Below are 27,129 nucleotides of genomic sequence, written 5' to 3'. Positions count from 1 at the left end.
ATATATATCACGCGTCCCCACATCGCGCTCGCGCTCGCCGTCACGCGCGTCGTGTCACCCCTTCCACGCGAACCGCGCCATGCTCACCCTCCCACCGCCTTCGACCCTCTCCCCGAGCCCGAACGCATCGCCGTGCTCTCGCCCGCCGCCGTCCCCTCCTGCTCCGGCTCCACCTGCCCCTCTCGCTCTCGCTCTCCCTCCCCCTCGCCCAGCCCCTCCCCCCACCGCCACCCAACCCCTCCTGGGTCCCCTGGCACCGCGTCGTGTCCTCGTCGGGCCTCATCTCGCCCCGAGGCAACCCGGCCGCGACGAGGCGCCAGGCCGAGTGGCTCGAGGCTGAGGGGGTCGAGGTTGGGCGCGGTGCTGGGGCTGGCGTTGGGGCGGGTGGGGACGACGGGGCGGGGGAGGGGGAGGGTGGGGCGGGTGGAGGGGCTGGGCGAGGGGGAGCGAGAGCGAGAGCGAGAGGGGCAGGTGGAGCAGGAGCAGGAGGGGACGGCGGCGGGCGAGAGCACGGCGATGCGTTCGGGCTCGGCGAGAGGGTCGACGGCGGTGGGAGGGTGAGCATGGCGCGGTACGCGTGGAAGGGGTGACACGACGCGCGTGAGGGCGAGCGCGAGCGCGATGGCGAGGCGGGCGCTCGAGGGCGAGAACGAGGTCCGGGCGAGGGCGCAGCAGATCGAGCTGCAAGACGCACTTGGCTCGCTCTGTCCTGTCCCGCGCGAGCACGTCGAGAGCACGGCCGATAGAGAGAGAGAGAGAAAGCCTCCAGTCGCCCGACCCACCTCGTTCACCAGCCGCTCGGTCCCCTTCTTCCCTCTCTCGCTCTCCCTCTCTCGCGCCAGCGCCTAGGACAAGGGAAAGACGACGGTACGCAATGCAAGGGAACGGACTCATGAATGTGGATGCGAACGGATGAGAGAGGGGTGGCTGAGCATGTGAGAGAGAGAGAGGGCGAGAGGGAGGTCGAGGCGGAGAAGGGAGGAGAGAGAGACAGAGAGACATCCATCGAGGCGCCCGCTCCTGCCCCTCCTCCTCGCGCGCGTGAGAGAGAGAGAGAGAGAGGGAACGGGGTTGAAGAGCACGCCCTCGAGCCGCTAGTCAAAGTTAAAGTCGGGCATCTCGACATAGTCGACGTCGCCCTCGTCGTGGTGCAAGATGCGCGAGTACTCGAGGCTGAGGCGGTACATGTAGGCGCTGCGGGGGGTGTGCCGGGGTGGGTGGGTCAGTGAGGGGTGGCGGGAGAGCGGGCTCGAGAGGGGGAGAGAGAAACGAGGCGGGCGGCGGGAGGAGGAAGAGGGGAACAGCGCGCGAGGGCGAGGGGGAGAACAGGACACGCGAGGAGGTGACCGAGAGAGAGAGAGAGAGAGAGAGCGCGCGAGACGCACGCCATGTCCTCGTACCGCCAAAAGTCCCTCGCCCAGTCCTTGCCCGCCTGGCCAATCTTTTCCCCGAGCGAGTCGTGCCCGCCCGAGCCGTCGGGCATGCCGACAAAGAACGCCATGATGTCGTACACGTCGCTGTAGTCGACCTTGACCGGGATGTAGCTGCGCCGAGGGGGGGACACGGTGACGAGGACGCAGGACGTGAGGGGAGGTGGGCTCGAGGCGGTCAGGCGTGCTCTCCCTCGACAACGGCGAGGACGAGAGAGCGAGGGGGCGACGCACTGTACCCATTCTTGGACGCGGTCCTGGTACCACTCGGGAAAGACGGTCGACTTGAGCACGGCCGAGCGCATCGACATGAGGCGGTGGAACCGGCCCGACCAGCCGTTGCCGTCGACGTCGAACATGTACTTGTACTGCGAGGTGAAGCAGGGCGAGGCGAGTCAGTGTCGCTCTCGGTCGGTCGACGACAGGGCGCGCGAGACGGGGAGGCAAGGCAAAAGAGGAGGGGACCGAGCGAGGGGAGGGACGCACCGTGTTGGACTCGTCGAGCCCGATGGTCGGCTTGATGTCGAACTGCTTCTCGAGGATCTCGCACGTCTCGGCGTCGCACTGCTGGAGCGCGCCCGCAAAGCTCGTGTCCATGTACAGGTCGTTGAGGACGGCCGTCGACACGTTGGCGTCGCGCAGCTGGCCGCGCTGCGACCAGATGACGTGCCGCTCGCCCTCGGTCTCGTGCGACATGATGTGGATGCGCGCGCGCTGCGACTTGCGCCACGGCGTGTGGCGGTTGAACTCGACGCCGGTCGTCGACCCTGCGCGCGACGAGGGGGAACCAGTCAGGGACCTTGTCCTCCTCCTCCTCGAACGCGCGTCACGAGAGAGAGAGAGAGAGAGGGACGCACCTCGCCAGAGGAGCTTGTTCATGCTCTTGCCCGACCAAGGTGGCTCGTAGCCGACATAGTGCGCCTCCCACTGCTCGATCGGGGTCGTGAGAATGTCCGAGTGGAGCTTGGTCTTTGCGAACGCAAACAGGGGCACGATCGGGCCGAGCGGGACGCCCTGCTGCATCGTGTGGCCGTGCAGCTTGCGCGCCTCGGGGTGCAGGCACAGGTCGGTCGTCTTGGCGTGGTTCCACACGAACGAGCGCACGCTGTCGCCCGAGTAGTCGGGCGTGTACTCGCCGCGCTCGGCGCGCCGCAAGGGCGAGTTGGGCGCACAGGCTTGCGCAAAGTTGGACAGGGTCGGGTCCTCGCCCTCGATGAACTCGGACGGGCCGTAGTCTGCGGGAGCGGGACGTGCGCGAGAGGAGGAGGGGGAGGACGAGAGGTGAGTCGGTCTGTCGCACCACGCCGTCGAGTCGCCGACATGCAAGAGAGAGAGAGAGAGAAAAGGGGACGCACACTCGCCCTGCTCGCCAAGCTCGACCATGCGCTCGCGCTGCGAGTACGGCAGCATGACGGCCGGGTTGTCGTCGATGATGTAGGTGATGTTGAGCGGGCGAGGCATGCGGCCCGTGTACAGCGACAGCATGTCGGCAATGTCGGTCGCGCGCTTGAGGTCCCAGTACGGGCCGTGCAGCGTCGGCATGGTCTCGCCCGGGTGCATCGCGACCGTGAACGTGTGGTCGCGCTCCTGCATGACCTTGTTGCGGTGCCGCGAGTCGTGCGCCTCGCTGCAGAGTGTGCGTGTCAGTCTCGGCGGGGACTGGGTTGAGGTGCGAGAGGGCGCGAGAGAAGAGAGGGGACGCACAGGGCCCAATGAGGTGCGAGGTCGTGGTTGATCTGGTCGTACTCGTCGCGCAGCTGGATGTTGTGCTCCTCGCAGAAAGCCCACCTGTCGCGCACGACGTAGCCGTCAGGTCTCGAGGCGGACGAGCACGGCAGAGAGAGAGACAGAGAGCGGGGCGCACCAGTCGTCAAAGCCCTTTGGCGGGTTGCGGCGGTGCCGGCGCTTGTACTCGCGAACGGCCTCGCCGAGCGTCTTGCTCTGGCGCGCGACCTTGTCCTTCCACTTGCGCTCGGCGTCCTCGATCAAGAGGTGGATCGGGTGCCGCCCTTTCGGGTTGACGAGGAGGAGGCCGTTCGGGTGGAACGTGTGGCGCGACGCGGCCTCGAGCTCGGCGGCAGTGAGCGGGCGGTTCGGGTCGTTCTTGACCTGGTCGTCGTGCCACGACTTGACGCGGCCGCCGAGGTCGGGCGAGAGGTACTCGAGGGCGGTGCCCGAGTGTCGGATGAGCGGGAGGAGGCGAGGGTGGACGGGCCGCTGCGACAGGTGGTGGGCGTTCTCGCGCACGTAGCTACTCGCGACCCACATGAGGGTGAGCCACACGAGCGCCGTCAAGGCCCGGGGCGTGCGGAGGACGCGCAGGAGGACCGAGGCGATGCGGCCGACGACCTCTTGCGCCGTCGGCGCCTGGTTCGGGTCGCGCTGTGCGCTGCGGAGGGTGCCCGCACCGCCGAACCCGAGCGAGGGCGAGGGCGGTACCCGCGTGCTCGTGCCCGTCGTGCTGCCAACGCCGGTGCCGAGTCGAGGTGTCCGACCGACGATGGGGGAAGCGCGAGGCTCGTCCGGGCTCGGGCCCATGTGCGACGACCGCCGCCTCATGTGCGACATGGCTGGCGCAGGTCGAGCTGGTGCGTGCTGCTGCTGCTGCTGCTGCTGCTGCTGGCGGGTGAGCGAGCGGTGTGGGAGCGTTGAGCGAGAGCGTCGGTTCTCACGGCGGAGTCGGCGCGGTCCAGCCTCGATCACGCCGCCGGCCCGCCTCCCCGCGAGCCAGCGACTTTGCCAAACTCGATTCAGACTCGCGCAGCTCACCTTCTGCTCCCTCCACGGCTTACACAGCTCCCAGCTTGAGCTCGTCGTGCGCTCTCGCTGTGCGCGCGTACTTGGTGCACGTGCATGCGCACTCGCTGCCGGCTCGGCGCAAGCCTCGGCTGCTGCAGAGCTCGCCAGGGGGAGACACACACCCGCCTCCTTCCTCTCGCGGCGAGTTCGACCCGCCGTCGCACTCAGCGCGGTGAGAGGAGGGCGGGCCGGCGCGATTGAAATCCAGGCTCGACGCTTGCCAGCCCTTCCCTTGTCCGGGCGGGCAAAGGCGCAGAGTGCTCGTCAACGTCGTCGTCGTCCCGCCTCTCCGACTTCGACTTCGACCTCCCCTCTCTTTCCTCGACACCACCGCTCTGCACCTCGACACTCGACAGCTATGGCCGCAGGTCGTCACCGTAGCCCGGCGTCCGACTTCACCCTCCAGGGCGACGCCTCGTTCGTCATGCCCAGCTCGTCGACCACGACCTCGCGCCGGGTCTCCCCACCTGCGAGCACCTCCGGCGACGGCCCTCGCGCTCGTCGCCCAGCTCCCGTCCACGACGCCTCGGACCTCGACATCCGCTTCGACATGCCGCCGCCGTCACCGCCAGCAGCCGTCGCCGCCGTCCGCAAGGTGACGCCCGAGCCCGACTTTGCCTTCCCGACCGTCACCTCTGCCGCCTACTCGCCTCCGCCATCCCCGCCGCCCAAGGACCTCCCTCCACCGTCGTCGGGCGCCAAGGGCGGCTTCTACAGCAAGTCGTCGTCGATCAAGCAGGCGCGCGAGTACAAGTCGACGCTCGCCGGCGCGCCCAACGCGACGTTCGAGGGCCGCCCGCTCCAGTGGCGCGACAAGGGGCAGGAGATGGCCCGGTTGCGCAAAAAGGCGGCGACCGACAAGAGCTTGACGATGCACCAGGTCGCGGTCGGCGCGGGCACGCTGGCGTGCCTCGTCCTCGTCGTCATCCTGTGGGGCAGCTCGAGGGGCAAGAGCCCCATCGTCAAGCACATGCAGCGCCGAGAGCAGATCCTCGCGGCGAGCTTGGCCCCGACACCGCCTCACGTCGTGCGTCGCCCGTTCCTCCTCCCTCTCCCTCGTCCTCCTCGACTCGACCTGACCTCGAGCCTCTTTCCCCCCTCACGCGCAGGCCAAGCAGCGAGCTGTCCGCAAGCACGACTCGTTCCGCGACGAGCTGAGCACCGACGCACGGTACCTCATCAGCCCTCCTCACGGCGACTTTGGTCCGTCTCTCCCTCTCGTCGAGCGCTCGTTCCCCCCGGATCGAGTCTGACCTTTTCCCTCCTTCTGCAGCCGAGCAGACGATGAACCTGTACCACCTCACGCACCTGTCGTCGGCCCTGTCGCGCATCCCGATCTCGCACCCGTTCCTCCTGCCCAAGGACCGCTCGACCGACACGACGCAGCACCCGGTGTCGACCATCTTTGACATGGCGCGGTTCGGCGCCGCGACGTCGGTCGCCGTCGTCGACTGGCACGACCTGCGGCCGCACGAGCTCGAGGAGGCCGGTACGACCGAGCAGCTCGGATGCTGGGTCGGCCAGGTCGGCGACCGCGAGCGGGACGAGCGCGCCGACAAGATGCGCCTGACGGGCCTCGACCCGAGCTTTGTGCCTGTGCGGCTCGCGCCGACCAAGAAGGACGGCGGCGCTGTCGGTGACGACCTCAAGGGTGCGTCCCTTGCTCTCTTCCTCGCGCTCGAGCCCGTCGTCTGACTCTTTCTCTCTCTCTCTTCCGCGCCTGCAGCCACGCACGCCTTCCTGTCGCGGTTCGACAAGGACACGTCGGCCAAGGCCGGGCTCATCGACCAGGCCAAGCACGACGCGTCCATCTCCAAGGCGGCCTCGGCGACGCCCGAGAACCACGTCTTCTGCATCGACCACTCGCTGTACCGGCCCGAGCACCCGACGACCAAGCACTCGACGACGCACCTCGACCCACGCGATCACACGGCGTGGTTCAAGCACGGCAAGCACTTGCACTTTGCGCCCGAGGTGCACGAGACGGCGGGCGACCTCGCGGCGCACCTCCTCGGGCACCGGCACCCGTTCCTCGCCGTGCACATCTCGGCCCAGGCGCGTGCGAGCGAGTGCCGCCTCCTGAACCAGCCCGAGCGCTGCACGCCCAACCTCGTCGACTACCAGCGCGCCGTCGACCGCGTGCGGCACCTCGTCGCGACGGGCCAGGGCCGCAAGTCGCGCGAGCACCGCCACTCGGCGAGGAGCCTCAACGTCGTCGTCTCGACCGACGTGACCGACCTCGCCTTCCTCGGCGAGCTGACCAACCTCGGGTGGACGGTGCTCGACTACGACGACCTCGAGGTGCGCGAGCGCTTTGGCCGGTGGGACAAGGAGGTCATGGACCAGGCGATCGAGGCGCGCTCGGCAGGGTTTGTCGGGACGCGCGGGAGCGCGCAGAGCACGCTGTCGGCGCTCAGGGTGCGCACCTGGCGCCAGGGCCCGACCGAGCTGGTGTAGACGTCGGCGCCCGCTCGAGTAGACCGCGCACGACTTTTGTAACGACCTCCCTCTCTCTCTCTCTCCGGCTGTGCGACAGATGCATATGGACGGGCGCACGAGAGCGAGCAACGGGAGCAGAAGATCGGCCGGCGTTCGAGCGCTCGAACCTCGTCCACTCGTCGACCTCGCCGTCGTCGGCCGCCGGCGCTCGCTCCGCACGAGCTTACGAACGCAGCGAATGGAGCCTCGTTGCACGACCAAGCTTGGCCCTGGCGCACGAGCCGGTTTCATTTCCGACGCGGCACTCTTTCCCGACGCGGCGCTCCGACTCGGCGCGACTCGCCCCCTCACCTCCTTGGACGGCGACGCCCTCGCCCGCCTCATGAAGGCAGAGGGCCGAGACGCAGATCGCTCTGGGTCCCGTCGAGCCGAGCTCCAACCTTCGAATCGACGCTTGTGGCCGTTGCCCGCTCGTCGTCAGCCTCGACCCGACCTTGCGTCGCCGCCTCCGTCCTCGTCCAGCCCTCTCCCTCTCGCACCACCAGCAGCGTTGAACGCACCTGTACTCTCTGTTCCAGCACACGCGCCCTCGCACGCCCTTGCGCCGGACCTCCCGCCTCTCTCGTCGCCAGCCGTCGACGCCAGCACCGCCTCCCGAGCCGCCGCCTCTCTCGACCTCGACCTGCCGCGCCGCCGCTCATGGCCTACCCGCTCGACAGCAAGCGGTCCTCGGTCGCATTCGGCGTCAGCTCGGCCAACGACAGCGCGAGCCGCGACGTCCACCAGCGCAACTCGTCCCTCGCCCCGTCTCCCTCTCCTCCAGCCACCTCGTCGGCGTCGTCGACCAACGCCCCTCCTTCGGCCAACCCGAGCTCGTCCGAGTTCCTGCGCAACCTCGTCGAGGTCAAGGCCTTCTCGACGTCCAAGCACCCGCGCGTGCGGCGACACGCCTCGCTCGACATCGGCGTCGCCCAGTACCGCGCTCGGCAGAGCTACGCCGCCGGCATGGACGACCTGTCGCCGCGCTCGAACCTGTCGCCAGCGTCGTCGACCGGGTTCGACGAGAAGGCGCGCCTGTACAGCTTTGCGCACGACGCGAGCGACTCGCCCCTGTACTCGCCGTTCCCGTACCCGCGACGCGCCGCGTGGTGGAAGAAGCGCAGCAACGTCAGCGCCGCCCTGTCGGCCGCCGTCACGCTCTTCTTCCTCGGCGGACTCGTCGGCCTGACGCTCCTCGAGGGGCGCGGCAAGGCGACTTGGTGGGGCGTCAAGGAGGTCCTCGAGGATCTCGGCGTCGCTTCGTTCGAGCATACCGCGTGCGTCCCACTCTCTCAGTCTCTCATCGGCCTCGTCGACCTGTGACTGACCTCGATGTCCCGACAGCTGCGAGAACCCGTACGCCGAGTTTGGCCGCATCCACGTCGACAAGAAGGTCCCCGAGCACAACCGGTGGATCCCGTACGACCCGTCGTGCGCCCCTCCCGCCTACATGGCCGCCCTGCGCGCCTCGCGCAACGTCAACGCGACCGTCGACGACGAGCCCGAGGAGCTCGAGCTCCCGCTGCGCGGTCGTCGCGCGTCGCGCAACCCGGCCGCGCCGCTCGCGTGGATGCACGGCAAGACGGTCCTCCTGTTCGGCGACCACGTCGAGCGCAACCACAACAAGGACTTTTGCCGGTTCGCCGGCGGCAAGTTTGCGACGATCGGGCGCGACCATCCGCTGTCGCCGCCGCGGTTCGTCAACGGCATCGACGAGAAGTTCCTGCCCGGCGCCAACCAGGAGAACTTTGACGGCACGCGCCCGAGCGTGTGCTACTTCGAGGACCTCGACTTTATGGTCGTCACGGTGTTCCACTTTGGCCTCGCCAATCGCGTCGAGTTTGAGCACGAGTCGCTCCTCCAAGACCCGCACTTCTACCCTCCAGGTGCGCCCCCTTCTCTCTCTCTCTCTCTCTCTCCCTCTACAACAGGCGCACGACCTGACTCGCATCCTCGACGTCCTCTACAGTCGCCGTCGACGACCGCCTGTCGCACATCGTCATGCCGCTCCTCGACTCGCTCAAGCGCACCAAACCCGACCTGATCGAGGTCTCGTCGGGCTTCTGGGACCTGCGCCACTTTGCGGCCCTCGACGAGCTGTCCGGCACCGACCCGCACGACGAGCTGTCGCCCGAGCGCCTGTCGTGGTACTCGACCCGCCTCACTCGCGCCCTCGCCGACCTCGGCTCGGCCTTTCCCGACACGCCCCTCCTGTGGCGCACCCTGCACCAGACGCCCGACTTCAAGCAGACGTCGCCCGCACGCGTCGCCGCCCTCGACCAGATCTCGCGCAAGGTCGCCGCCGCGCTCAACGAGGCCGCGCACCGCGCCGAGGCCGAGGAGCAGCTCGAGCACGTGTTCCACTTTGCCGTGCGCGATCACGAGCACCGTGCCCAGGCGGCCGTGCAGCAGGTCCACATGCACAAGCCGTCGCCGCGCGAGCGCGCCGCCGCCGACCGGGTGCGGCCGGCGCCCGTGCGCCCGAACCGCCGGCTCGGCAAGGCGCGGTTCCTGAACCGGGTCAAGGAGCGCATCGGGAGCAAGGAGCGCGTCAAGGAGGTGCAGCTGTCGACGGACGAGACGAGCCTGCGGGGCCGGGTGCGCGTCGACGAGTGGGGCGCGCTCATGCGTGGCCAGGAGCACACGATGGAGAAGATCAACACGCCGCCACTCCCTGGCGGGTACCTGTGGGGCGACATCATGCTCTTCGAGTGCGTCCTCTCTCTCTCTCTTTCGTGCGTCTCGCTCTCGGGCGAGGCGTCTCTCGAGCGCCGTCCCTCCTCGACCTTCCCAAGTCGACTCGACCTGACTCCCTCCCTCCCCGCAGACTGCGCCGTGTCATCACCGACACCGAGCACGCCTCGTCCACCCTCATCCTGCGCCACTTCCGCAGCTGAGCGCGTCGCCCCGCCGCCGCCGAGCCGGCTCCTGTACTTTGTCCCCCCCTCCCTCGTCCCGGTCGTCGAGTGGCCCCTCCCTCTTCTGTGCTTTACCCCCCAGCAGTTCTATCCCTCCCGCATACCCTTTGTCGTCTGGATGACGATCCATGTAGCCTTACGGTCGGTTGGCCGGCGCACGAGCGCGCAGTGTCCTCTTTGTCTCTTTGCACGACCTCACCTTCGCAACGCTCTCTCGGCAAGCGGTCTCGAGCTTCATGAGAGGGAGTGTGATCTTGACGAGCTGCTTGACTCGAGGAGAGCAGCAGAGTTGACCGACGCTGCGAGAGGAGCTTCGTCGAGGGCGAGGTCGCGGCGCGGACCGGTTTGTATTCGAGGCTTAAGGATGGATTACGATCTGACGCGCGCTCTGCGAATAGTAAGGCGTGTCCCGACTCGGGCAGCAGCCTCGCCCTCGTCCACCTCCTCCTCCTCCCTCCTCCCTCCTCACGCTCCCCCCTCCCCTCCCCTCTCCTCTCCTCCGTGTCCGGCCTTCCCTTCTCCCTTTCTCGTTCTCCGCCTCGTTCCACCGCGCACCCCTCGCAACCCTCGTCCGCCGGCCCCGTCTGCCCCCTCGTCCCGCCCAGCTCGCCTCGCCCACTTTCGCCTTTCCGCCCTCACCCGCACGCTCGAGCCGGCTCGACGTCCACGCCACGAACCCTTTTCTGTAGCCTTACCACCACGTGCGTCCACTCTCTCTCTCTCTGCTCCTGCGCGAGGCCGCGCCACCGAGACTGACTCGTCCCCCCATCACACGCGCCTCCGGTCCCTCGTCGACGCGCACAGGACCAGCACCAGCCACGCCCCTACGACGATGAGCCACTACTACGCTCAGCAGCACCAGAACCACCAGGCCCGCCCTCGCCCGGAGCCGCTCGCGCTCGGCGGTCAGCAGCACGCGCCGCCGGCCCTCGACCAGCACCGCGCTCGCCTCCTGTCGTCGCTCCGCTCGGCGCCCCTCCCGAACCAGTACCACCACCAGTACAACCACAACCAGAACCACAACATGCACCAGGCGCAAGGCCAGTACCACAACCCGGCCGCCGCCGCCGCGTTCGCGCCCGCCGCCGCCGAGTTCCAGCAGGCGCAGAGCGCCTACCTCGCCGAGCTCGCCGGCCTGCAGCGCACCATCGAGCAGCAGATTGTCGCCCAGCAGCAGCTCGAGCGCGACGCGGCCTACCGCCTCCTCGCCGCGCAGCGCCAGGGCCAGGGCCAGGGTCAAGCGCACGCCCAGCCCGCGCCCCAAATCGCCAACTACGCCCCGGCGCCGCACCAGCAGCAGCAGCACCAGCACCAGCACCAGCAGCAGCACCAGGGCCCGTACTCGGCCGGCCCGCACGCCGCCGGCGGCGGCCGCGGCTTTGCCCAGCAGCAGCAGCAGTTCGCGCCGGCCCCGACGAGCGGCGCGCACGAGGCGCAGAACCCGCTCGTCGCGTCTGCGCTCGCGCGCCGGCAGCGCCAGGAGCAGGCGCAGTACGCGCCTCAGCAGCAGCAGCGCTCGCGCGGCGGCAGCTCGTCGCCGCACGGTCGCGGGCCGGCAGTACCTCGTCCCGGCGCCCAGTCGCAGCCGCAGTCGAGGAGCGCGTCGCGCGAGCATCGCTCGACGCCGCCGCTCTACGGCCAGCAGCAGCAGCAGCAGCAGCCGCGTGCGAGCCCGCCGCCGCCGGCCCTGATCCTGTCGGCGCCCGGCCAGCCCTACCCGGACACGAGCTCGTCCGGGTCCGAGAGCGGCGAGACGCGCCCTTCGTCGCCCGACGCGAGCCTCGACGTCGCCAAGCGCCACGAGCAGCAGCCGCAGCAGCAGCAGGGTGTCAAGGCGGCGCGCCGCCGGTCTCACCTCGACGCGCTCGTCGGGCTCGGCCACGCAGTCGAGCAGCGCAAGGGAGGCGCCGGCGTCGCCGTCGCGAGTCGCGCCCGGCCCGCCTCGTCGTCGTTCGCGCCGCCGCCGTCGCAGGGCGAGTTCTACGCGGCGCCGGCCGACGCGTACGGCCACCGCTCCGTGTCGGACTCGCACGCCGTCCTGTCGCCGCACGCTTCGACCTACGCACCCTCGCACTCGCCCTCGCCGGCGCCGGCGCCGGCGCCCGTGCCGCGCTACGCCCCGCCGCCGGTCCCGGGCACGGCCTACGCCGTGCGGCAGCCTCGCGGCCCGCCGACCGACCTGAGCGAGGCGACCAACTTCTCGTCACGCATGCGCGCGAGGGCGATCGAGAGCCTGCGGGCGAGCGGCGGCCGGCGCTGCAGCAGCGGCAGTGGGAGCGGGGTGGGAGAGGTCGAGGGGGTGCTTGTGCCGTCGCTGGCGACGGTGCATGTTGGGGCGTGAGGAGGCCCTTTCTTTTGCTCGCCCTTTCTTCCCCCCCTTTCCCTCTCGCCCGGTCCCCCTCCTCCTCTTCCCCTCGTGTTTCCCCCTCCCTCTCTGAGATGCCCCGTCCGCCCCCTTCGTTGCCCCTCTCTAGCTCCCCTCCCCTCGCGCTTGCCGTCCTCGTCGCAGCTTGCCCCCTTTTACTCGTACCTCCCTGCCCTTGCATGTGCGCGTGCGCACCTGCAACCAGTCTGCTGTCATTTGTCGTTCTCGAGTCTGAGTCTGAGTCCGTTCGAGAGAGCGAGCTGTCGAAGAAGAAGAGCGGCCGAGTCCGGCTTCAGGGGCGCAAGCTCGCGTCGTCTCGAGTGGCTGTGTGGCGACGAATGTGTGCAGAGTACTGGTGTGTGCTACGAGGGTGGCCTTTACCGGCAGCCCAGCTAGAGAAGGCGGTGGCGGTGAGGGCTGCTGTCGAGCGTCGTTCAACCTCTCGACTCGCTCGTCGCTGTCCGCGCTCTTTCTCCCTCCTCCCCCTCACTCTCTCGCTCTCTCTCTCTCTCTCCACACCCCAAGCCCCAACCCGCACCATGTCGGCCCCGACCTTCGAGTTCACCACGGCCTCGCCCGCCGCGCACCACCAGGCGCCCTCGCCGACCGAGTCGATCGCGCCCATGCACGTCGCCCCCCAGGACCAGGCGCAGCTGCCCCAGGGGACCGGGCCCATCGAGCAGGGGCACTCGGCCATGAACCTCGGCGCAAAGGGCTTCCTCATGAAGAAGATGGCCGCGAGCGGGTGCGTCTCCCTCCCCCCCTTCCCTCCGAGTCGTCCCTCCTCCCTCCCTCGACCGAGCCTCGCTCCTCGGCCCTCTCGTGGAAGGACAGGCACTGACTGCTCCCCTTCTTCCCCTTCACTCTCCCACTCGCACTGTCTACCTGCGTGCACTCCCTCTCGCCTCGCCCTCGCCGCCACCTCGCCTTCCCCCTCCCCCTCGTCGTCACTCAACAAACCCGGCTCGGCTCCAACCCTCGACAGCCAGTCGTCGTTCCAGTCGCCGACCGACCACATGGTGTCGCCCTGCACCAAAAAGCTCGCACAGAGCAAGCAGCGCCACTTTGCCAAGTGCGTCCGCGCCGTCTCGCTCTCTCTCTCTCTCGAGCGGGCGCCCTCGGGACCCGCCTCTCGAGGGCGCGCTCGTGGTCTGCGAACGACACGCGTACTGACACCTTGGCACCACCCGCAGGGGCAAGCCGCTGTCGCTCTCGTCGTCGTTCCAGGCGGCCGGCCAGCAGCCGCAAAAGAAGTCGAGCCTCGGCCAGTCGTCGACCACGGCCGGCAACGAGAACTCGGCGCCGTTCTGAGCCGCGCAGCCCCCCCTCCCTCGTTGTCGTCGTCGTCGTCGAGGCGTCGGCGGCGGCTTGTACCACCAGAGCGACAGGGCGCGCGCGAGAACGAGCTCGAGGAGCGGACCCACCCCTTCCTCGTCTCGCACGCCCATCGTTCCTCGTTTCCTACTGTCGTTACCACCTCCGTCTTTGCCTTTCCCTCCCCATGTCGTTCGTACCCCCATCTCTCCTGCGCAGCCCCCCGCCCTCCCCCCTGCCGACTAGCGCCTCGCTCCTCTCCCTCTCCCTCTCTCTTGCCGGCGCTCGGCGCGAGGACTACTTTCTCTCGTTCTTTCTCGATAGGCTCGTCGTCAGCTATTGCACTGTACCCGTCGTGCCGTTCTCGTACCGAAGAGATGCGACCTAGTCGTGCTCGATCCCGCTCTCGCGCTCTAGCTCTCACTTCACTCGCCGCGCTCGTCGCAGCGAGTCCGATACAGCTCGTCAAGAGATACACGCAACGCGAGAGAGAGAGCAAGGTCTACTCGGCTCGGTTCGGTCTAGTCCCTGCGCTTGCCGCCGTGTCCCGCACTGGCGCTCAGGCCCCCTTGCGGCGGCCGCCTCAACCTCCAGCTCTCCTCCTCGCCCTCGCCCTCGCCCGCGCCCTCGTCCCCCTCGTCCTCGAGCTCCGCCAGCTCAAACACGCTCCTCGGGCTCCCCACGCCCCACACCCCGTCCACGCTCACCCGGCTCGCCCCCCTGCTCCCCGCGCGCCGCCGCCCGCCGCCGAGCTCGACGTACCCGCTCCGGCGCCTCACGCAGCGCCTTACGCCGCGCGCGCCGACGAGCGCGACGACAGTGAGCGCGACAAGTGCCGCGAGGGCGAGGAGCGACTGGCTCAGGCTCGAGCGCGAGCGCGACAGGAGGGTCGTGGCGGCGGCGTCGGCGCGCGCTTGGGCGAGGACGGCGAGGCCGAGGAGCGAGTAGTGCCCGCCCGCCACGGGGCGGCTCAGGAACCCGACTGACCAGCCCTCGTCCGGCGTGATCGAGTCGCCAAAGACGGCGTTGCGGTCCTGGCGAAAGTAGCGCGCGAGCGCGTCGAGGAACAGGGTGCGCGAGGAGGAGGACGAGGGGGACGAGCGAGGGAAGAGGGCGGCGGCCCACGCGAGCCAGTCGGTCTTGGCGCGGTCGGGGAAGCGCGAGTCGAGAGGCGGGCCGTAGGGCTCTGTGGTGGGCGGGTGCAGGAGGGTCAGGAGGAGGTCGACGAGGGAGGAGAGGGCGAGGGGGAGAGACGAGACGCACGTGCGACGGTCGGGTAAAAGGCGTCGAGCATGCGGTAGACCGAGTCGGGGAACACCTTGGTGTCGAACAACTTGTCGAAGTAGAGGTTGTACTGCGAGCGAGAGAGAGAGGGGGTCCCGAGTCAGGGCGAGGTTTTCTCGAGTTGGCTGGGACGACGAGCTCGACGCACATGCGTGACCCAGCTCGACTGGTTGTTGTACGTGCCGAGGATGTGCGTGCCGTCCTTGGACACGGTCATGTCGAGGAACGTGTCGCGGAACCGGTTCGAGACGTCCTGCGAGCGCGAGGTCCCGATGAGCTGGGTCTGCGTCGAAAGGGAGGCCGTGAGAGGTGGGCGAGGCGAGCACGCACGAGGTAGTAGTCGCGGTCGGCCGTCTCGCCGAGGTCGCTCGCGATCTCGCTCATGGCGCGCAGGCCCATGATGCCCTTGACGACCTGCGAGGGAAGATCGGCTTCGTCAGTCGCTTGGAGGAACGAGAGAGAGGGGACGCACGAGCGACGTCTGATTCGGGGCCGAGCCAAAGACTGGGTCGAAGGAGGGTGGGAGAGTCAGTCGCGCTCGAGGTCGGCGAGAGAGATACAGAGAAGGGCGAGGGCGCACAGTCGTCGGTCGTGCGTTGGTCGCCCGGGTACAAGCTCTCCTCCTCGAGGTAGTCGGCCCACTTCTTGAGGAGCGCGTACCGCTCCCTCGCCTGCGCCCTCGCCATGCGAGCCCCCTCTCGCCGGTGGTCCTTCCCAACCCCAACGTCCGCCTCCCACCCGACTCGCTGCGCCTCCTTGTTCCTCCCCGCCCAGCTCGACGCCTTGGACGACGCCTTGTCGACCCAGTGGCTGACGCGCTCGTGCGCCGAGAGCGCCGCCGTCGACGGGTCGGCGACGCGCATGCCGGCGAGCTGGAGGCACAGGGCGTTGCCGGCCTCCTCGATCGGCAGGTTCGGGTGCAGGAAGTCGTTGTGCGCCGTCGCGTTCGGGTAGTGGTCGCCGAGGTCGTGCGTCGGCGGGACGGGGACGTACAAGCCTGACGCCATGTACCGGTGGATCGGCTCGAGGAGGAGCGGGATGAGCGTCGGCGAGGCGTACAGGAGGAAGGGGAGGATGGGCGCAATGACGTCGACCGTTTGGCAGTTGCCGTTCGAGCTGATCTCCTTGAGCATGACTGCGGGCAGTGGGGGCGAGAGTCAGGGAGAGCTCGGGGGAGAGCGGCGAAAAGATCTGAGAGGGCGGTCGGACGCACTCATGGTCGGTACAGGCTCGCCCGTCAACGGGCTCCACGTCACGAGGCCCTCCCTGGCGTCGCGACCCTCGACCGACTCGTCCCACACGGCCTCGAGCGCCATGAAGATCTGCCGCGTCGACACGGCGACGACGTGCGCGTACTCTTGCGACTCGACGGCGCGCGCATCGGCGTACAGCTTGGCGTTGAACTCGTCGCTCATGCGCTTGGCCGTCGGGTAGTCGACGAGGAACCAGCCGACGAGGTGCGCCACGTCGACGAACGTCGACGCCCACAGGGGCCGCAGCGCAACGACCTCCTTGTGGCCGCTCGTGCCCGTCATGTACTGGACGAGCGGGTCGCGCACGTGGCCGATGGCGACGAGCGCCGAGCGGTCCTCGGGCGGGCTCGCGGGCGAGATGCGGCCGAACGAGTGCGCGAGCGCAAAGACGGGCTCGTCGAGGACGAGCGAGGCGTTGTGGGCGCGGCGAGTACGGGTAGGGCGAGGCTGGGTCGTGTTGACGACGCTGCGGAGCGAGCCCGACTCGGCAAAGAGGCGCCGCGTCGTCATGGCGTCGTCGCCGGCGGCGAACGTCGTGCGGACGGTCGAGCCGGGCACGTCCTGCGCCGCGTACCACAGGTCGCCCTGCAGGATGCGGTCGGTCGAGACCCACTCGTCGGACCACAGGTCGTTGTGGTACGCCTCCTCGAACGGCCGCTGGTGCTTGAGCCGTGCGCGCACGCCGACAAAGTCTCGACCGGTTCCTCGCTCTGGCTCGTGCACCGCCCACTCGAGCTCCTCGTGCTCCTCGTCGGCGAGCCACAGGCCGTTGACCTCGGAGTAGACGTCGACGTCGTGCGCTTGACCGTCGAGCGACTCGGCCGACAGGTGCAGGTACGAGAACGGGATCGACTGGCGGAACAGGTCGGCGGGCGTGACGGGCGACAGGAACGAGGCGTGTAGGGCGACAGTCGGCGGGTCGTTGGTCAAGGTAAAGCCCGACTCGGAGGCAGTATGGCGGATCGAGGCGTTGGTCGCGGCTGGCCCTGCAGATGTCGCGTCCGGCGAGGTCAGCTCGTGTCGAGGTCGGCAGTTGAGGGGGTGTTTGCGGGCAGGGCGAGTGGGAGGAGAAGTGCTCACAGTCGGTCAGGTTGCCCATCCAGTTCCACGTGTGCCCGTCGACACGCAGGAGGCCCTTCCACCCGAGAGGGAGCGTCGTCCAGAAGTGCGGGTCCATCGACACGAGCGTCTTGTCCTCGCGCCCGGTGAGATACGCGCCGAGGTACGGGCTCCGTACGGCGAGCGGTACGACCTGCGCCGTCGTGGTGGTGTGGGTCAGGCTCACGGGTGGGCAGAGCGGGAGATGATGAGGAGGTGGGGGGACGCACGATTGGCGTGTAGTCGGTCTCGTCGAGCTCAGCGCGAGCCACAGATGCACACGCAGCCAGTGCGCATAGTGCTCGCAGCAGCATGGTGCCGGGTGGTGGAGGACGAGGGCGACGGGAAGCGTCGAGGCGCGTTCCAAGAGTGCGGGGTCGGCTGTGCGCCTCCCCCGACCGCAATTTCTTAGTCTGTCGGCGCCTTATTCCGACATTACGATTCTCGCCCTTAGCGATTTTGTATTCCCCGCTTGTAATCGAGCAGCTCCCGAGTTGCGCCCGCCTCTCTCCGTCGCGCTCCCCAGTGTCTCGAGAGTTTGTGCCCGCCTTCTGCGTCTGCTGTCGAGCTGGCGAGTCACGAAAGAAGGCGTTGGCGTCGGGCAGAGACGCTCGCGACTTGGGCGGCCAGGGTGACTCCCCCTTCGTGCACGGACCGCAGCTCGAAGCGTCGGCTCAGCGAAATTGTACAGCTGGTGGTCTGCGCTTCTTACCGAGAGACGCAAAGGAGGCACGACGGGCGAACGACTTTGCGAGCAGCGCTGGCGGCACGCACGACTGCGAACCAGACGAATTGCCGCAGCGTGCGACACCCTCCTTGCCGGCGACAGGGCGACGCGTTCGACGGTACAAGTACTCAGCTACACGTCGCGGTTTCCGGAACAAGCGCGCGAAGCCCCTGGGCGGCCGTATTCGCAGTGCTCGAGGGCGACCTTCTCAAACCGAGAATCTTCCGTTTCTCTGTCATCGCGCCTTGTGCTGGCGCCGTTCTTCGCGAACTCGCTCGCAGGGTCGAGCCGGCGTCCGGAGAAGCGCGAGACGCACATTCGGGCTAGTGCGCGCCGCTTGAGCCGCGCAGCGGCTCTCGGCTTGCGGAAGCGCCAGAGGGTGCGGGCTCCCTGCTCGCCAGTTGCGCCGGTTCACGCGAGCGGCGACACGTCAGACTCGCGGCGAGCGTTTTAGCGCAAAAGACGAGGCGTCCCTGCCGAGGTGAGGCCGCGGGAACCCGCATCGCACGGACACGTCTTGTTCGCGCGACGACGCCGGATGAGAGAGCCAGCCAGCGTACGGGATCTCAACGTTATTTGTCGGCTCCACCCTCACCAAAGATCGTATCGTCCAGTGGTTAAGACACCACATTGTGGAGGAGCCATTTGGCATACTTTGCTGTGGAGACCCGCGTTCAATTCGCGGTACGGTCATCTTTTTGCTGCCTGGAGCGGTCGCCGGTAGCAGCAGCGGCCGGGGGCAAGGCGAGGCGAAGCCCAGGAGGAAGGGGACGATGAAGGGGGCGCCAGCGCCTCCTCATCGACTTGCCCTTGCTTCCGCTGCTTCTGCCTGACTATAGTGGACCTGGTTTGTGCATTCCGATCGAGCAGCGGCACCAGAAGGCTAGTAGAAAGCGAGGAAGGGCGGGCCGCGCAACTTGGGAAGGTCGCGCTCGAGTCGTCGCGCCTGGCTGCCTTTGTCGCTCGTGACACCTCCACTGCCCTCGAATCGTCTCTGGCGGTACGGGGCAAGTCCCTGTAGGCCGCACCGAGCAAGAAGGAGAGGGATTCGCGGCTCGAGAGAGAGCACCTTTGACCGCAGCGCAAGGCGCCCGACGCTGGCTGCGGCTGCCCGTCCAGCAGCGCCACACGTCACTGAGAGCCCCTGCTGCTGCACAACGATTCGTTCGAGCGTCTGCGCCGCCCGTGAGGCGACGGCGCGAAGACGACGTAGTTGGGAGCCGACGGCACGCCGTTTTGAGGATGTCTCGCCGGTTTCGAAATCCGGGCCCAGCCTTTCCGATTGGACCCGCCCGCACGTGCGGTCGACGACGGCTCTCTCCTCGTCGCGCACACGCTTGTGCTCCTCCACCGCACGCCCAGCGACGAGCGCAGCATGTTCTACGAGCCCGGCAAGACCCCGCATGGCCTCAAGAAGGACCCGTTCAAGTCGTGCGTCCACTCTCGCTCCTCCTCCGCACGAACGCTCGCTGACCTCTCTATCGCCGCGCAGCTGCGTCGTACCACGACCTGTGAGCTCCAGAGTCACACCGAGCGTGCGCCCGGGGCCCGACCTGACCCTGGAGCCTCCCTCGCACGCCCGCAGATCGGCTGGATCTCGACGCTCAACAAGGACGGCTCGGCCAACCTCGCGCCGTACAGCCAGTTTGCGCACCTCACGTTCTCGCCGCCGTACGTCATGTTTGCGGCCAACGTCAAGGACAGCGGCGAGCGCAAGGACAACGTCGAGAACGCCGAGCGCACGCAAGAGTTCTGCTGGTCTCTCGGTGCGTCTCCCTCTCGCTCGTCTCGTCGCATCTTCTCTCGGGCTCCAGACCCTGACGAGCACACACTACACACAGCGACGTACGACCTGCGAGAAGAGATGAACAAGTCGGCGACCGAGGTGCCGTACGGCGTCGACGAGTTCGAGCTCGCCGGCCTCGAGAAGGGCTACGGCTCGCTCGTCAAATGCCCGTTCGTCAAGGCGTCGCCCATCAACGTGCGTCGAGCGTTCCTCTCTATCTGCGTCGGGCCGATTTGACGAGCTGACCTCGTCCTCGACCCCTCGCCAGTTCGAGTGCGTCCACCACACGACCCTGCGCCTGCCAGGAGACGGCGTTGGTGCCTCTGTCGACGTGAGCGCACACTCTCTCTCCTTCCCAGACGAGGCGCCGGCACTGAATCGCTCTCGAGCGCCCCTCTCGCAGGTCGTCATCGGCCGCGTCGTCGGCATCCACATCGACGAGGGCGTCCTCACTAACGGCGAGATCGACATCTCCAAGACCGTGCCGATCGCCCGGTGCGGCGGCCCCAATGTGCGTCTCTCGCTCTCGCTCTCTGAGGACGAGCGAGGGAGACAAGAGCCCCTTTCCAAGTCTCGCTCGGACCTCCTCCCCCTCCCTCTTCGTCGACTGAATCTCTCGTCGCCCGCAGTACGCCGCCATCCGCGACGTGTGCATGTTCAAGATGGTGACGCCCAAGGGGCCGGTCACGCCCGCGCCCGAGAACGCAGCGCGCAAGGAGGAGACGATCGGCATGACGAACGGCGAGCAGAAGAAGCCAGACGAGGGCCGATGACAGGGAGCGAGGAGCGTCTCTCGCGCCCGTTCTCAGAGTGGACAGATACTGTAAAGACTGAGTTGCACATCTGCTCAAGGAGGCTGGAAGAGAGAGAGAGAGAGGGCGCGAGGAACGAGGGAGGAACAGGTGCGAGAGCTGGGGGGACGAGGGCGACAGCGCGACGGGCCCTACATGTCGGGCCAGAAGCGCTGCTCGAGGTAGAGCGTGTACTTGAAGATCTGTGCGACGCGGGACGAGAGACAAAGGTGAGCAACTCGTGCGACGACGACCTCGAGAGAGTGGACAGGCTCGAGCGCACCTCTTCCGCCCTGTTCCACTCGGGCGTGCCCTCCTTGAGCGCGAGCTCGTCGACCGCATTCTCGCACTTGGTGACAAAGTCGGCAAACTCGGCGTTGGTCCAGTTGTCGATGAGCTCGGTGAGCGCGGCCGACGTCTTGCCATCGGTGCCCGAGGGCGAGGCCGTGTGCTGCGCGGCAAAGAGCCAGGCCTGGTTGTAGAGCTGCGCACGTCGAGAGAGTCAGTACGAAGGCGTGCGGGACGACTCGTGACGAGCGGGCCCTCGGCGCCGGGAGGGAAAGGTCCAGAGGGGAGGAGGTGCGATGACGAGAGAAGGAGGGCCGTGCGCACCTTTTCCATGGTCCAGAGTAGGACGAGTCCCTCCTCCATGCCGCCACCGTTGCGGCTCGCCTCGGCGCCCGTCGCGATGAGCAGGCTGACGTACGCGCGCGTGTTGGTGCGCATGAGGCCGCCCTCGAGCTTGCCGGCGTCGGTCGCCGTCGGGCGCCGCTCGAGGTCGATCCCGAACCGCGGCCTGAGGCTGTCGAAGAAGCCGACCTCGCGGTGGATGTTGGACATGGCGTACGACAGGAGGGCGAGGGTCGACTGCGAGGCCGACTGGTGCGCCGGCGACGAGAGCGGGAGCGCCGAGATGAGCGAGGCTGTTGGCGTGACGAGGTCAGGAGCAGGTTTGAGACGATTAAGAGGTGGAAAGGCTGAGCTGACCGATGAACTTGGGGTCTGCGACAAAGAGGAGAAGCAGTCAATGTCCTGAACTCGACGGAGCCAGGCGGGCGCAGATGCGTGCAGCCCAAGTGAGAGGGAGAGGGGAAGAGAGCGAGAGGACGACGCACATCCATGGAGGGCGTAGCAGCGATCTTGAGTGAGCCACTCGCTTAGCTTGTCGCTCGACAGCTCGTGCTTGCCTGTGAAGGTGGGAAAGGAGGGGGAGGAAGAGGTCAGCTCGTCGTCCTTGCCTCGGGTCGCCCAGTCGAAGACCTCCTCGACGACAAGCTGAGCGCACCTGCTGCGGCAAGGAAGGGGTGCTCGGTCGAGATGCGCACGTCGTCGGCCTGCGGGAGCGAGTTGTGGTCAGGAGGGCGGGTCGACGACGAGGACGGGAGAAAGGTGGGACGTACGTAGCGCTCGAGCATGGTCTGACAGAAGCTAGCCATGGTAGCAGAGAAGCACGAGAAAGCGAGAGTGAGGAGCGCGGAAGAGAGAGACGCTGGACGGCGGCGACCGGGGAGGAGGAGAGGGCGCGAGCCTCTCGCGGGCGGGCCTGTTGGCCGGGTGGCTTCGGTGCGTGCGAGCTAAGTAAAGCTGTTGCACGGACCTCTCTCTGCGCCTCGTGGTGGTGGGAGGAGGACCGAGTAAAGCCGGCCTTCATCTCCGTCGAGGTCGGCCGCAGGGTCGTCTGGCACCACGCTCCTCGCACTGCTGCGAGGCCAGATCATCGAGCACCCTGTGAGCACATACGCCTCCTCTATCTACCCGTCAACCGCCGCCGCACCCTGAGCCCGCCGTCGTCACTCCACCTCGGCCGACGCAACCTCATCTCCTCCCGTCCCTCCCTCCACGACACCGCCTCTTGGGGGCTGCGCTGGGCGCTCACACCCTGGAGAAACTTGTGCGATTCGAGGGCGAGCGCGGGCGGGGCCGCCGTGCGCTGTGGGACTGTGCGCTGACCTCGTCTTCCTCGATCGCAGACTCGGATCTCGCCGACCTCGCGCCCGGCCCAGATCCCCTCAAGCTGTGCGTGCATCCCTCTCACGGCCTCGCATGAGGGAGCGACACTGACCTGTTCGGCCTCGGCAGCCCGCACACCCTCGCCTCGACTCGCCGCCCAGCCATGACCACTCCGTCCGGCAAGCTTATCGGTCCCAAGCAGCGCAAGGTGGCGCTCCTCGGCTCGCGGTCTGTCGGTGCGTCGGCCATTCCATCCCTCGAGCGATCCTGCGAGGGCCTTGCCGCCGGAGCGAGACGAGCTCACCCTCTCGCCCGTCGCCCCCACCCCCTCGCAGGCAAGTCGTCGCTCACGGTGCAGTTTGTCGACCAGCACTTTGTCGACAGCTACTACCCGACCATCGAGAACACGTTCACCAAGCCCGTCAAGTACAAGGGCCAGGACTTCCAGCTCGACATTGTCGACACGGCCGGTCAGGTGCGCCCCGCCTCTCTGTTCCCCCACTTGGGTCGGCCGACCCTGGTCGCTCGCACGACGTCCGTACTGACCCTCGCCCCCGTCCTCGTGCGCCCCGCAACAGGACGAGTTCTCGATCCTGTCGTCCCGTCACGCCGTCGGCCTGCACGGCTGGATCCTCGTCTACTCGGTCTCGTCGCGGTCGTCGTTCGAGATGTGCTCCATCATCCGCGAAAAGATCCTCAACTACACCGGCCGCGACTCGGTCCCGATGGTCCTCGTCGGCAACAAGTCGGACCTCGCCGTGCAGAGGTGCGTCCCCCCCCCTCTCGCTCTCGTCGTTCGTCCCGCCCCGCCCCGCCGACACCCCGCCTGACCTCGTCCCCTCGTCCACAGGCAAGTGACGCGCGAGGAAGGGCAAGCGCTCGCCCAGTCGTGGGGCAAGACAGTCTTCCTCGAGTCGTCGGCGCGCACCAACGAGAACGTGTCGCGCGTGTTTGACGCCGTCGTCGCCGAGATCGAGAAGGACCTCAACCCCGAGCCGGAAAAGCCCGAGAAGGGCGGGTGCGCCCTCATGTGAGGCGGTGTGCGCTCCTTCTCGTCGTCGTCGTCTGCTGCGTGTCGCGAGGCTGTGCGGCGCGGCGTCGAGGTCGTCGGTCGAGTCGAGAAGGCGGTCGACGGCGAGGTGTTCTCGTCCCTCCTTCCCCTTTCCCCTTTTCTCCTTGTGTGTTCGAGTGTCTGCGGTTGTCTCTCCCCTTCTCTCTCCCTTGTCTGCTAGATTGCTCCTCCTGTAACTCGGACCCGTCGAACTTGAACGCGCCTTGCAAGCCGTCGGAGCGGGACGAGAGCCGCGGCAAGTCGCTCTCGACGGGGGCTCGAGAGAGTTGGTGGTACAGCTCCAGGACAGCTTGGGGCACGCAGCGAGAGAAGCCGGCTGGCCTACACTTGGTGTTCGCCTCGATCGCTCGTCCACGGGCCAGCCTTCTCTCTTTCGCCTCGCCGCTCACAGCACGCTCGCTGCCGGTCATGCAGCACGACAGCTCGCCGCAGGGCAGCTACGCCCAGCTGCCGCACCCGGCGCACCAGCAGCAGCCTCCCTTTCCCCCTCCTCCTCCTCATCACGCCGCTCCTCCCCCGGGTCCTAACCCTCACCCTCAGCCGGCCTCGTACCCTGCACCGACCACCGCGGGCCCGCCATCAGCTTCGACCTCACCGCGCACGAGCATCGCCGGCTCGGTCGGTCCCGACGCCGCCAAACAACGCGCTGGCTCGTACGTCCCGACTCGAGTCGCCGACCCGATCAGCACCACCGTCAAGCGCTCGGCCAAGGCGTGCCTGTACTGCCGTCGCAGCAAGGCTCGCTGCACCGGTCTCGAGAGCTGGCCCTGCCGCAGATGCAGGTGCGCCTTCTCTCTCTCTCTCCCCCTTTGCCGCGAGGCCTGCTCCGGCCAATTTGGCCGGCCGGACTGACCCTCGTCGTGTGCCGCACGCAGGGAGGGCGGCATCGAGTGCGTCTTTGAGGGCATCAGCACCGACGACCTGCGCAAGAAGATGGACGACAAGCCGTTCGTTCAGGGTGCGCCGCTCGCCGCCGCCAACGCCGCCGTCGCAGGGCGAGTTCCGCCCTTCTCAAGAGGTCTTTGCCGGTTCGCAGTCCCAGGACAGCCTCCTGACATCCTCGACTGCAGGCCCAGCAACAGCTCGATGTCGCCGCTCGAAGCTCGTCTCGCCCGCCTCGAGTCGGAGCTCGCCCTCATCCGGTCGGCGGCAAGCTCGCACACGGCGCGCCTCGACCGCCTCGAGCGTCGTGAGGGCGACAGCCAATGGAGCGAGGGTGCGTCCCCTCTCTCTTCTCGTCGTCTGCGTCGCCTGACAGTTTGCTCCTCGTCGCCCGCAGTCGGTGACTCGGACGGCCTCACGCCGCCCGACGGCGGCAAGAAGCGCCATCGCCGCGACAGCGCCGAGTTCCAGGCCTTTGCCAGCAAGGCGTTCGACCTGTGCGTGGGCTCGTTTTCCTCTCTCGTCGCGACATCGAGTGCCGCAAACTGACCTCACGCGCACGAGCAGGTTCTGGGAGATGTACGCCCCGTTGGCGCCCTACATCGTGCCGACGACCGACCACTACGGCCAGGTCAAGGACCGCTCGCCCCTCCTCATGCACTGCATCATGTGCGTCCCTGGCCGATCCTCGTCGTCTCGCCCCTTTCGAGACCTGGCCCTGACGACGTACCGACTCTCCCGCAGCGCCGTCGCGTCGCGCCACTCGAACGAGACGGCCCTCGTCGAGTTTAACCGCACCGAGGCGCTGAGACTCATGCGCGAGACGCTGTACGCCGAGCGCCCTGTCACGCTCGACGACGTGAGCCGCCTCATCTTCCCGCTCTCGAACGGCGTGCCGACCTTTTCTCTCTCCCGCAGCTCAAGGGCAGCCTCGTCTGGGGCGCATGGCTCGTGCGTCCTCTCTCTCACTCCCTCGCGCCTTGCCTGAGAAGGAGGCCGCTCACTCGAGCCCGTCACCTGTCTGCAGGGAAAAGGTGCACCGCCCGGTCACGCCGTCACGCTCGCCCTCCAGCTCGACCTACCTCGTGTGCGTCCCCCCTCTTCTACGCCTCCCAGTCGCACGAGCACCCGGCCCTGACGCGCTCGAACCCGCAGTGCCTCGAGCGTCTCGTCGCGTCGGCGTCCGCCCCGGCCTCGGCCGCCGAGGTCTTTGAGCAGCTCATGCCCGCCGCGCGCATCTGGCTCACGCTCTACGCCCAGGACATCTGGTTCGTCTCGTATCCTCTCTCCCTCGACCCCTCCTGTCCATGCGCGAGACTGACACAGTCACTCGAGCAGGCTCTCGTTCTCGCTCAACCGCCGCCCGCTCGTCACGATCGACGTCTCGGTCACCTCGTCGCGCCTGCTCCTCGCCTTTCCCGCCCTGCGACCCGTCGACGCCCGCCTCATTGCCCAGTCCGAGCTCGTCACGGTGCTCGGCGTCGTCCAGGAGTCGTTCCTCAAGCTGCAGCGCCAGTCGGTCGAGCAGACTATCCAGGTCGTGCAGCAGGCCAACAGCCACCTCGAGCAGTGGATCGGCACGTGGGCAGGGTGGGCCGGTACGCAGGAGGAGGAGGCCGGCAGATACGTCCTCGCGAGCTTCTCGGTCATGCTCCAGGTCCGTCCCCTTCCCTCGCCTTCTTCCCTCCTCCTCGCCAGTGACTGACACCTCGCCTCTCACGCGCGCACACAGTCGGCCCGCTTCTTCGTCAACACGCTCGGCCTGCGCGACATCACGTCGGCCGAGGAGTTCCTCCCGATCCACCTGCCCTTCCTGCGCACCGCCCTCGACGCCGCGGTCCGCATCCAGGGCATCCACCGCGCGCACAAGGTCGCTCATTCGGCCGAGATGACCATGATCTCTCTCTCGGTGCGTCCCGCCTCTCTCTCTGTCTCTTTATCTCGTCGGGCTCAGTCGCCAACGTCGCACCTCTCGCACACAGAGCGGCGCCCTCTTCCTCCTCAAGATGATCAAGCTCGTCCCGACGGCCTTTGCGTCCAACGACTGCCCGGCGTACCCGTCGAGCGCCTTCCCCGCCTCGTTCAGCAAGGCGCTCGCCGAGCAGCTCACGTCGGCGTCGTCGCCCGACACGTCGGCCTCGTCGCAGCAGCAGTCGTTCCCGTCGATCAAGCAGGCCTTCGCCGCCGCGCGCCACTCGGCCGCCCTCCTCAGCTGTGCGCCCCGCTCGCAGCAGAAGCGCGCCCAGGCCGTAAAGGCCGCCGTCGAGCGCCTCGAGGCCGAGATGACGGTCCCGCACCCGTCGCTCCTCGCGCCCCTCGCGACGGGCGCCGCCGCCGCAGCAGCAGCTGCCGCCTCGGGTGCCGCCAAGCGTCCGCGCGAGGACGACGCGCTGAGCTCGCCGGCGCGACCGAGCCCTCGCGGTGCGCCGCCGCACGCCCCGTCGCCGTACTGGTCGCTCGGGCTCGGGTTCTCGCCCGGCGGGACGGTCGGCACAGGCGAGACGGCGACGCCGCCGGCGGGGTTCTGGGCGACCGATTCGGGCGACGTGCTCGCTGTCGCGGCGAGGAACGGCGAGGCGAACGGTGGCGGCGGCGGCGGCGGCGGCGAGGGCGCGGCGGCGCAGGCGGGCGCGAGTGGGCCGGCAGAGCTCGACGAGCTCACGATCGAGTCGCTCATCGGTACCGATTCGTGCGTCCCTCTCTCTCTCTCTCTCTCTCTCGTGCGGCCTCGTACTGACAGCTCGAGCGCCCCCGCAGGTTCTGGAACTGGAGCTCGGCGTTGCCGGCCGCGCAGGACATTCACGCGCTCGTCTCGTAGTGCAGCTTTTCGTGTGCTGTACAGCGTGTCCTCGATCGTCATGCTCGGCGTGCGCTTGAGTCGAGAGGGCGCGAGCGCCGAGAGCCGGAGCGCGACAGGAAACGCGGGAGACAGGACGGCTCGCTCAGGATTGGGAGCTTGAACTTCTAGCTCGACTGCGCAGA

At 68.1% G+C, this 27,129-nt stretch overlaps 10 protein-coding genes and 1 non-coding gene across 11 annotated transcripts; 8 read left to right on the top strand and 3 right to left on the bottom strand.

Annotated features, from left to right (window-relative positions):
• Positions 1-850: 850 nt before the first annotated feature.
• Positions 851-3,998, bottom strand: RHOBADRAFT_53715 (glycosyltransferase family 90 protein; the record flags this gene model as incomplete). Its single annotated transcript, XM_018416974.1, has 8 exons — positions 851-1,194; positions 1,386-1,544; positions 1,665-1,798; positions 1,917-2,197; positions 2,288-2,665; positions 2,786-3,057; positions 3,135-3,218; positions 3,295-3,998. The coding sequence occupies 8 exons, from the start codon at positions 3,996-3,998 to the stop codon at positions 1,095-1,097; spliced, it is 2,112 nt and encodes a 703-aa protein (XP_018270820.1). The 3' UTR covers positions 851-1,094.
• A 589-nt stretch (positions 3,999-4,587) lies between these two features.
• RHOBADRAFT_53714 (uncharacterized protein) lies at positions 4,588-6,747 on the top strand (the record flags this gene model as incomplete). Its single annotated transcript, XM_018416973.1, has 4 exons — positions 4,588-5,256; positions 5,339-5,432; positions 5,503-5,880; positions 5,956-6,747. The coding sequence occupies 4 exons, from the start codon at positions 4,588-4,590 to the stop codon at positions 6,684-6,686; spliced, it is 1,872 nt and encodes a 623-aa protein (XP_018270819.1). The 3' UTR covers positions 6,687-6,747.
• A 620-nt stretch (positions 6,748-7,367) lies between these two features.
• RHOBADRAFT_53713 (uncharacterized protein) lies at positions 7,368-9,719 on the top strand (the record flags this gene model as incomplete). Its single annotated transcript, XM_018416972.1, has 4 exons — positions 7,368-7,984; positions 8,052-8,593; positions 8,677-9,418; positions 9,535-9,719. The coding sequence occupies 4 exons, from the start codon at positions 7,368-7,370 to the stop codon at positions 9,602-9,604; spliced, it is 1,971 nt and encodes a 656-aa protein (XP_018270818.1). The 3' UTR covers positions 9,605-9,719.
• A 710-nt stretch (positions 9,720-10,429) lies between these two features.
• RHOBADRAFT_53712 (uncharacterized protein) lies at positions 10,430-12,008 on the top strand (the record flags this gene model as incomplete). Its single annotated transcript, XM_018416971.1, has 1 exon — positions 10,430-12,008. A coding segment is annotated over one exon (1,578 nt), but the record flags the coding sequence as incomplete, so codon positions are not given.
• Positions 12,009-12,529: 521 nt separating this feature from the next.
• Positions 12,530-13,301, top strand: RHOBADRAFT_44286 (uncharacterized protein; the record flags this gene model as incomplete). Its single annotated transcript, XM_018414380.1, has 3 exons — positions 12,530-12,735; positions 12,976-13,062; positions 13,184-13,301. The coding sequence occupies 3 exons, from the start codon at positions 12,530-12,532 to the stop codon at positions 13,299-13,301; spliced, it is 411 nt and encodes a 136-aa protein (XP_018270816.1).
• A 459-nt stretch (positions 13,302-13,760) lies between these two features.
• RHOBADRAFT_53710 (uncharacterized protein) lies at positions 13,761-17,253 on the bottom strand (the record flags this gene model as incomplete). The annotated part of the gene is made up of 9 exons (XM_018416970.1): positions 13,761-14,490; positions 14,568-14,658; positions 14,737-14,841; positions 14,919-15,002; positions 15,061-15,092; positions 15,169-15,723; positions 15,802-16,827; positions 16,922-17,093; positions 17,170-17,253. The coding sequence occupies 9 exons, from the start codon at positions 17,251-17,253 to the stop codon at positions 13,826-13,828; spliced, it is 2,814 nt and encodes a 937-aa protein (XP_018270815.1). The 3' UTR covers positions 13,761-13,825.
• A 1,012-nt stretch (positions 17,254-18,265) lies between these two features.
• RHOBADRAFT_t56 lies at positions 18,266-18,359 on the top strand. The gene has a single exon. It is a non-coding gene; the product is annotated as a tRNA-His (tRNA).
• Positions 18,360-19,026: 667 nt separating this feature from the next.
• RHOBADRAFT_66486 (uncharacterized protein) lies at positions 19,027-20,298 on the top strand. Its single transcript, XM_018418980.1, has 7 exons — positions 19,027-19,101; positions 19,163-19,177; positions 19,252-19,432; positions 19,508-19,647; positions 19,721-19,783; positions 19,856-19,963; positions 20,082-20,298. The coding sequence occupies exons 1-7, from the start codon at positions 19,042-19,044 to the stop codon at positions 20,223-20,225; spliced, it is 711 nt and encodes a 236-aa protein (XP_018270814.1). The 5' UTR covers positions 19,027-19,041; the 3' UTR covers positions 20,226-20,298.
• A 97-nt stretch (positions 20,299-20,395) lies between these two features.
• Positions 20,396-21,679, bottom strand: RHOBADRAFT_44283 (uncharacterized protein; the record flags this gene model as incomplete). The annotated part of the gene is made up of 7 exons (XM_018414379.1): positions 20,396-20,446; positions 20,527-20,727; positions 20,856-21,166; positions 21,231-21,245; positions 21,359-21,430; positions 21,529-21,577; positions 21,644-21,679. 7 exons carry the CDS (start codon positions 21,677-21,679, stop codon positions 20,396-20,398), a joined length of 735 nt encoding a protein of 244 aa, XP_018270813.1.
• Positions 21,680-22,356: 677 nt separating this feature from the next.
• On the top strand, positions 22,357-23,227 carry RHOBADRAFT_44282 (uncharacterized protein; the record flags this gene model as incomplete). Its single annotated transcript, XM_018414378.1, has 4 exons — positions 22,357-22,429; positions 22,529-22,668; positions 22,772-22,959; positions 23,044-23,227. The coding sequence occupies 4 exons, from the start codon at positions 22,357-22,359 to the stop codon at positions 23,225-23,227; spliced, it is 585 nt and encodes a 194-aa protein (XP_018270812.1).
• Positions 23,228-23,673: 446 nt separating this feature from the next.
• RHOBADRAFT_53707 (uncharacterized protein) lies at positions 23,674-27,006 on the top strand (the record flags this gene model as incomplete). Its single annotated transcript, XM_018416969.1, has 13 exons — positions 23,674-24,047; positions 24,141-24,212; positions 24,336-24,481; positions 24,545-24,644; positions 24,715-24,816; positions 24,892-25,006; positions 25,066-25,098; positions 25,175-25,234; positions 25,303-25,415; positions 25,486-25,804; positions 25,880-26,056; positions 26,130-26,836; positions 26,905-27,006. 13 exons carry the CDS (start codon positions 23,674-23,676, stop codon positions 26,963-26,965), a joined length of 2,379 nt encoding a protein of 792 aa, XP_018270811.1. The 3' UTR covers positions 26,966-27,006.
• Between the last annotated feature and the right edge of the window lie 123 nt (positions 27,007-27,129).

This window comes from Rhodotorula graminis (genome assembly GCF_001329695.1).
Source record: "Rhodotorula graminis WP1 unplaced genomic scaffold RHOBAscaffold_7, whole genome shotgun sequence".
Lineage (NCBI taxonomy): Eukaryota > Fungi > Basidiomycota > Microbotryomycetes > Sporidiobolales > Sporidiobolaceae > Rhodotorula > Rhodotorula graminis.
This window is presented reverse-complemented; position numbering and strand designations above follow the sequence as displayed.

Excerpts from the sequence above, each read along its gene's own strand:
- RHOBADRAFT_66486 (XM_018418980.1), top strand. The coding sequence starts at position 19,042 with ATGTTCTACGAGCCCGGCAAGACCCCGCATGGCCTCAAGAAGGACCCG. Across the intron at positions 19,648-19,720 it reads TCAAGGCGTCGCCCATCAAC|TTCGAGTGCGTCCACCACAC; the intron begins GTGCGTCGAGCG and ends ACCCCTCGCCAG. Across the intron at positions 19,964-20,081 it reads CCCGGTGCGGCGGCCCCAAT|TACGCCGCCATCCGCGACGT; the intron begins GTGCGTCTCTCG and ends CGTCGCCCGCAG.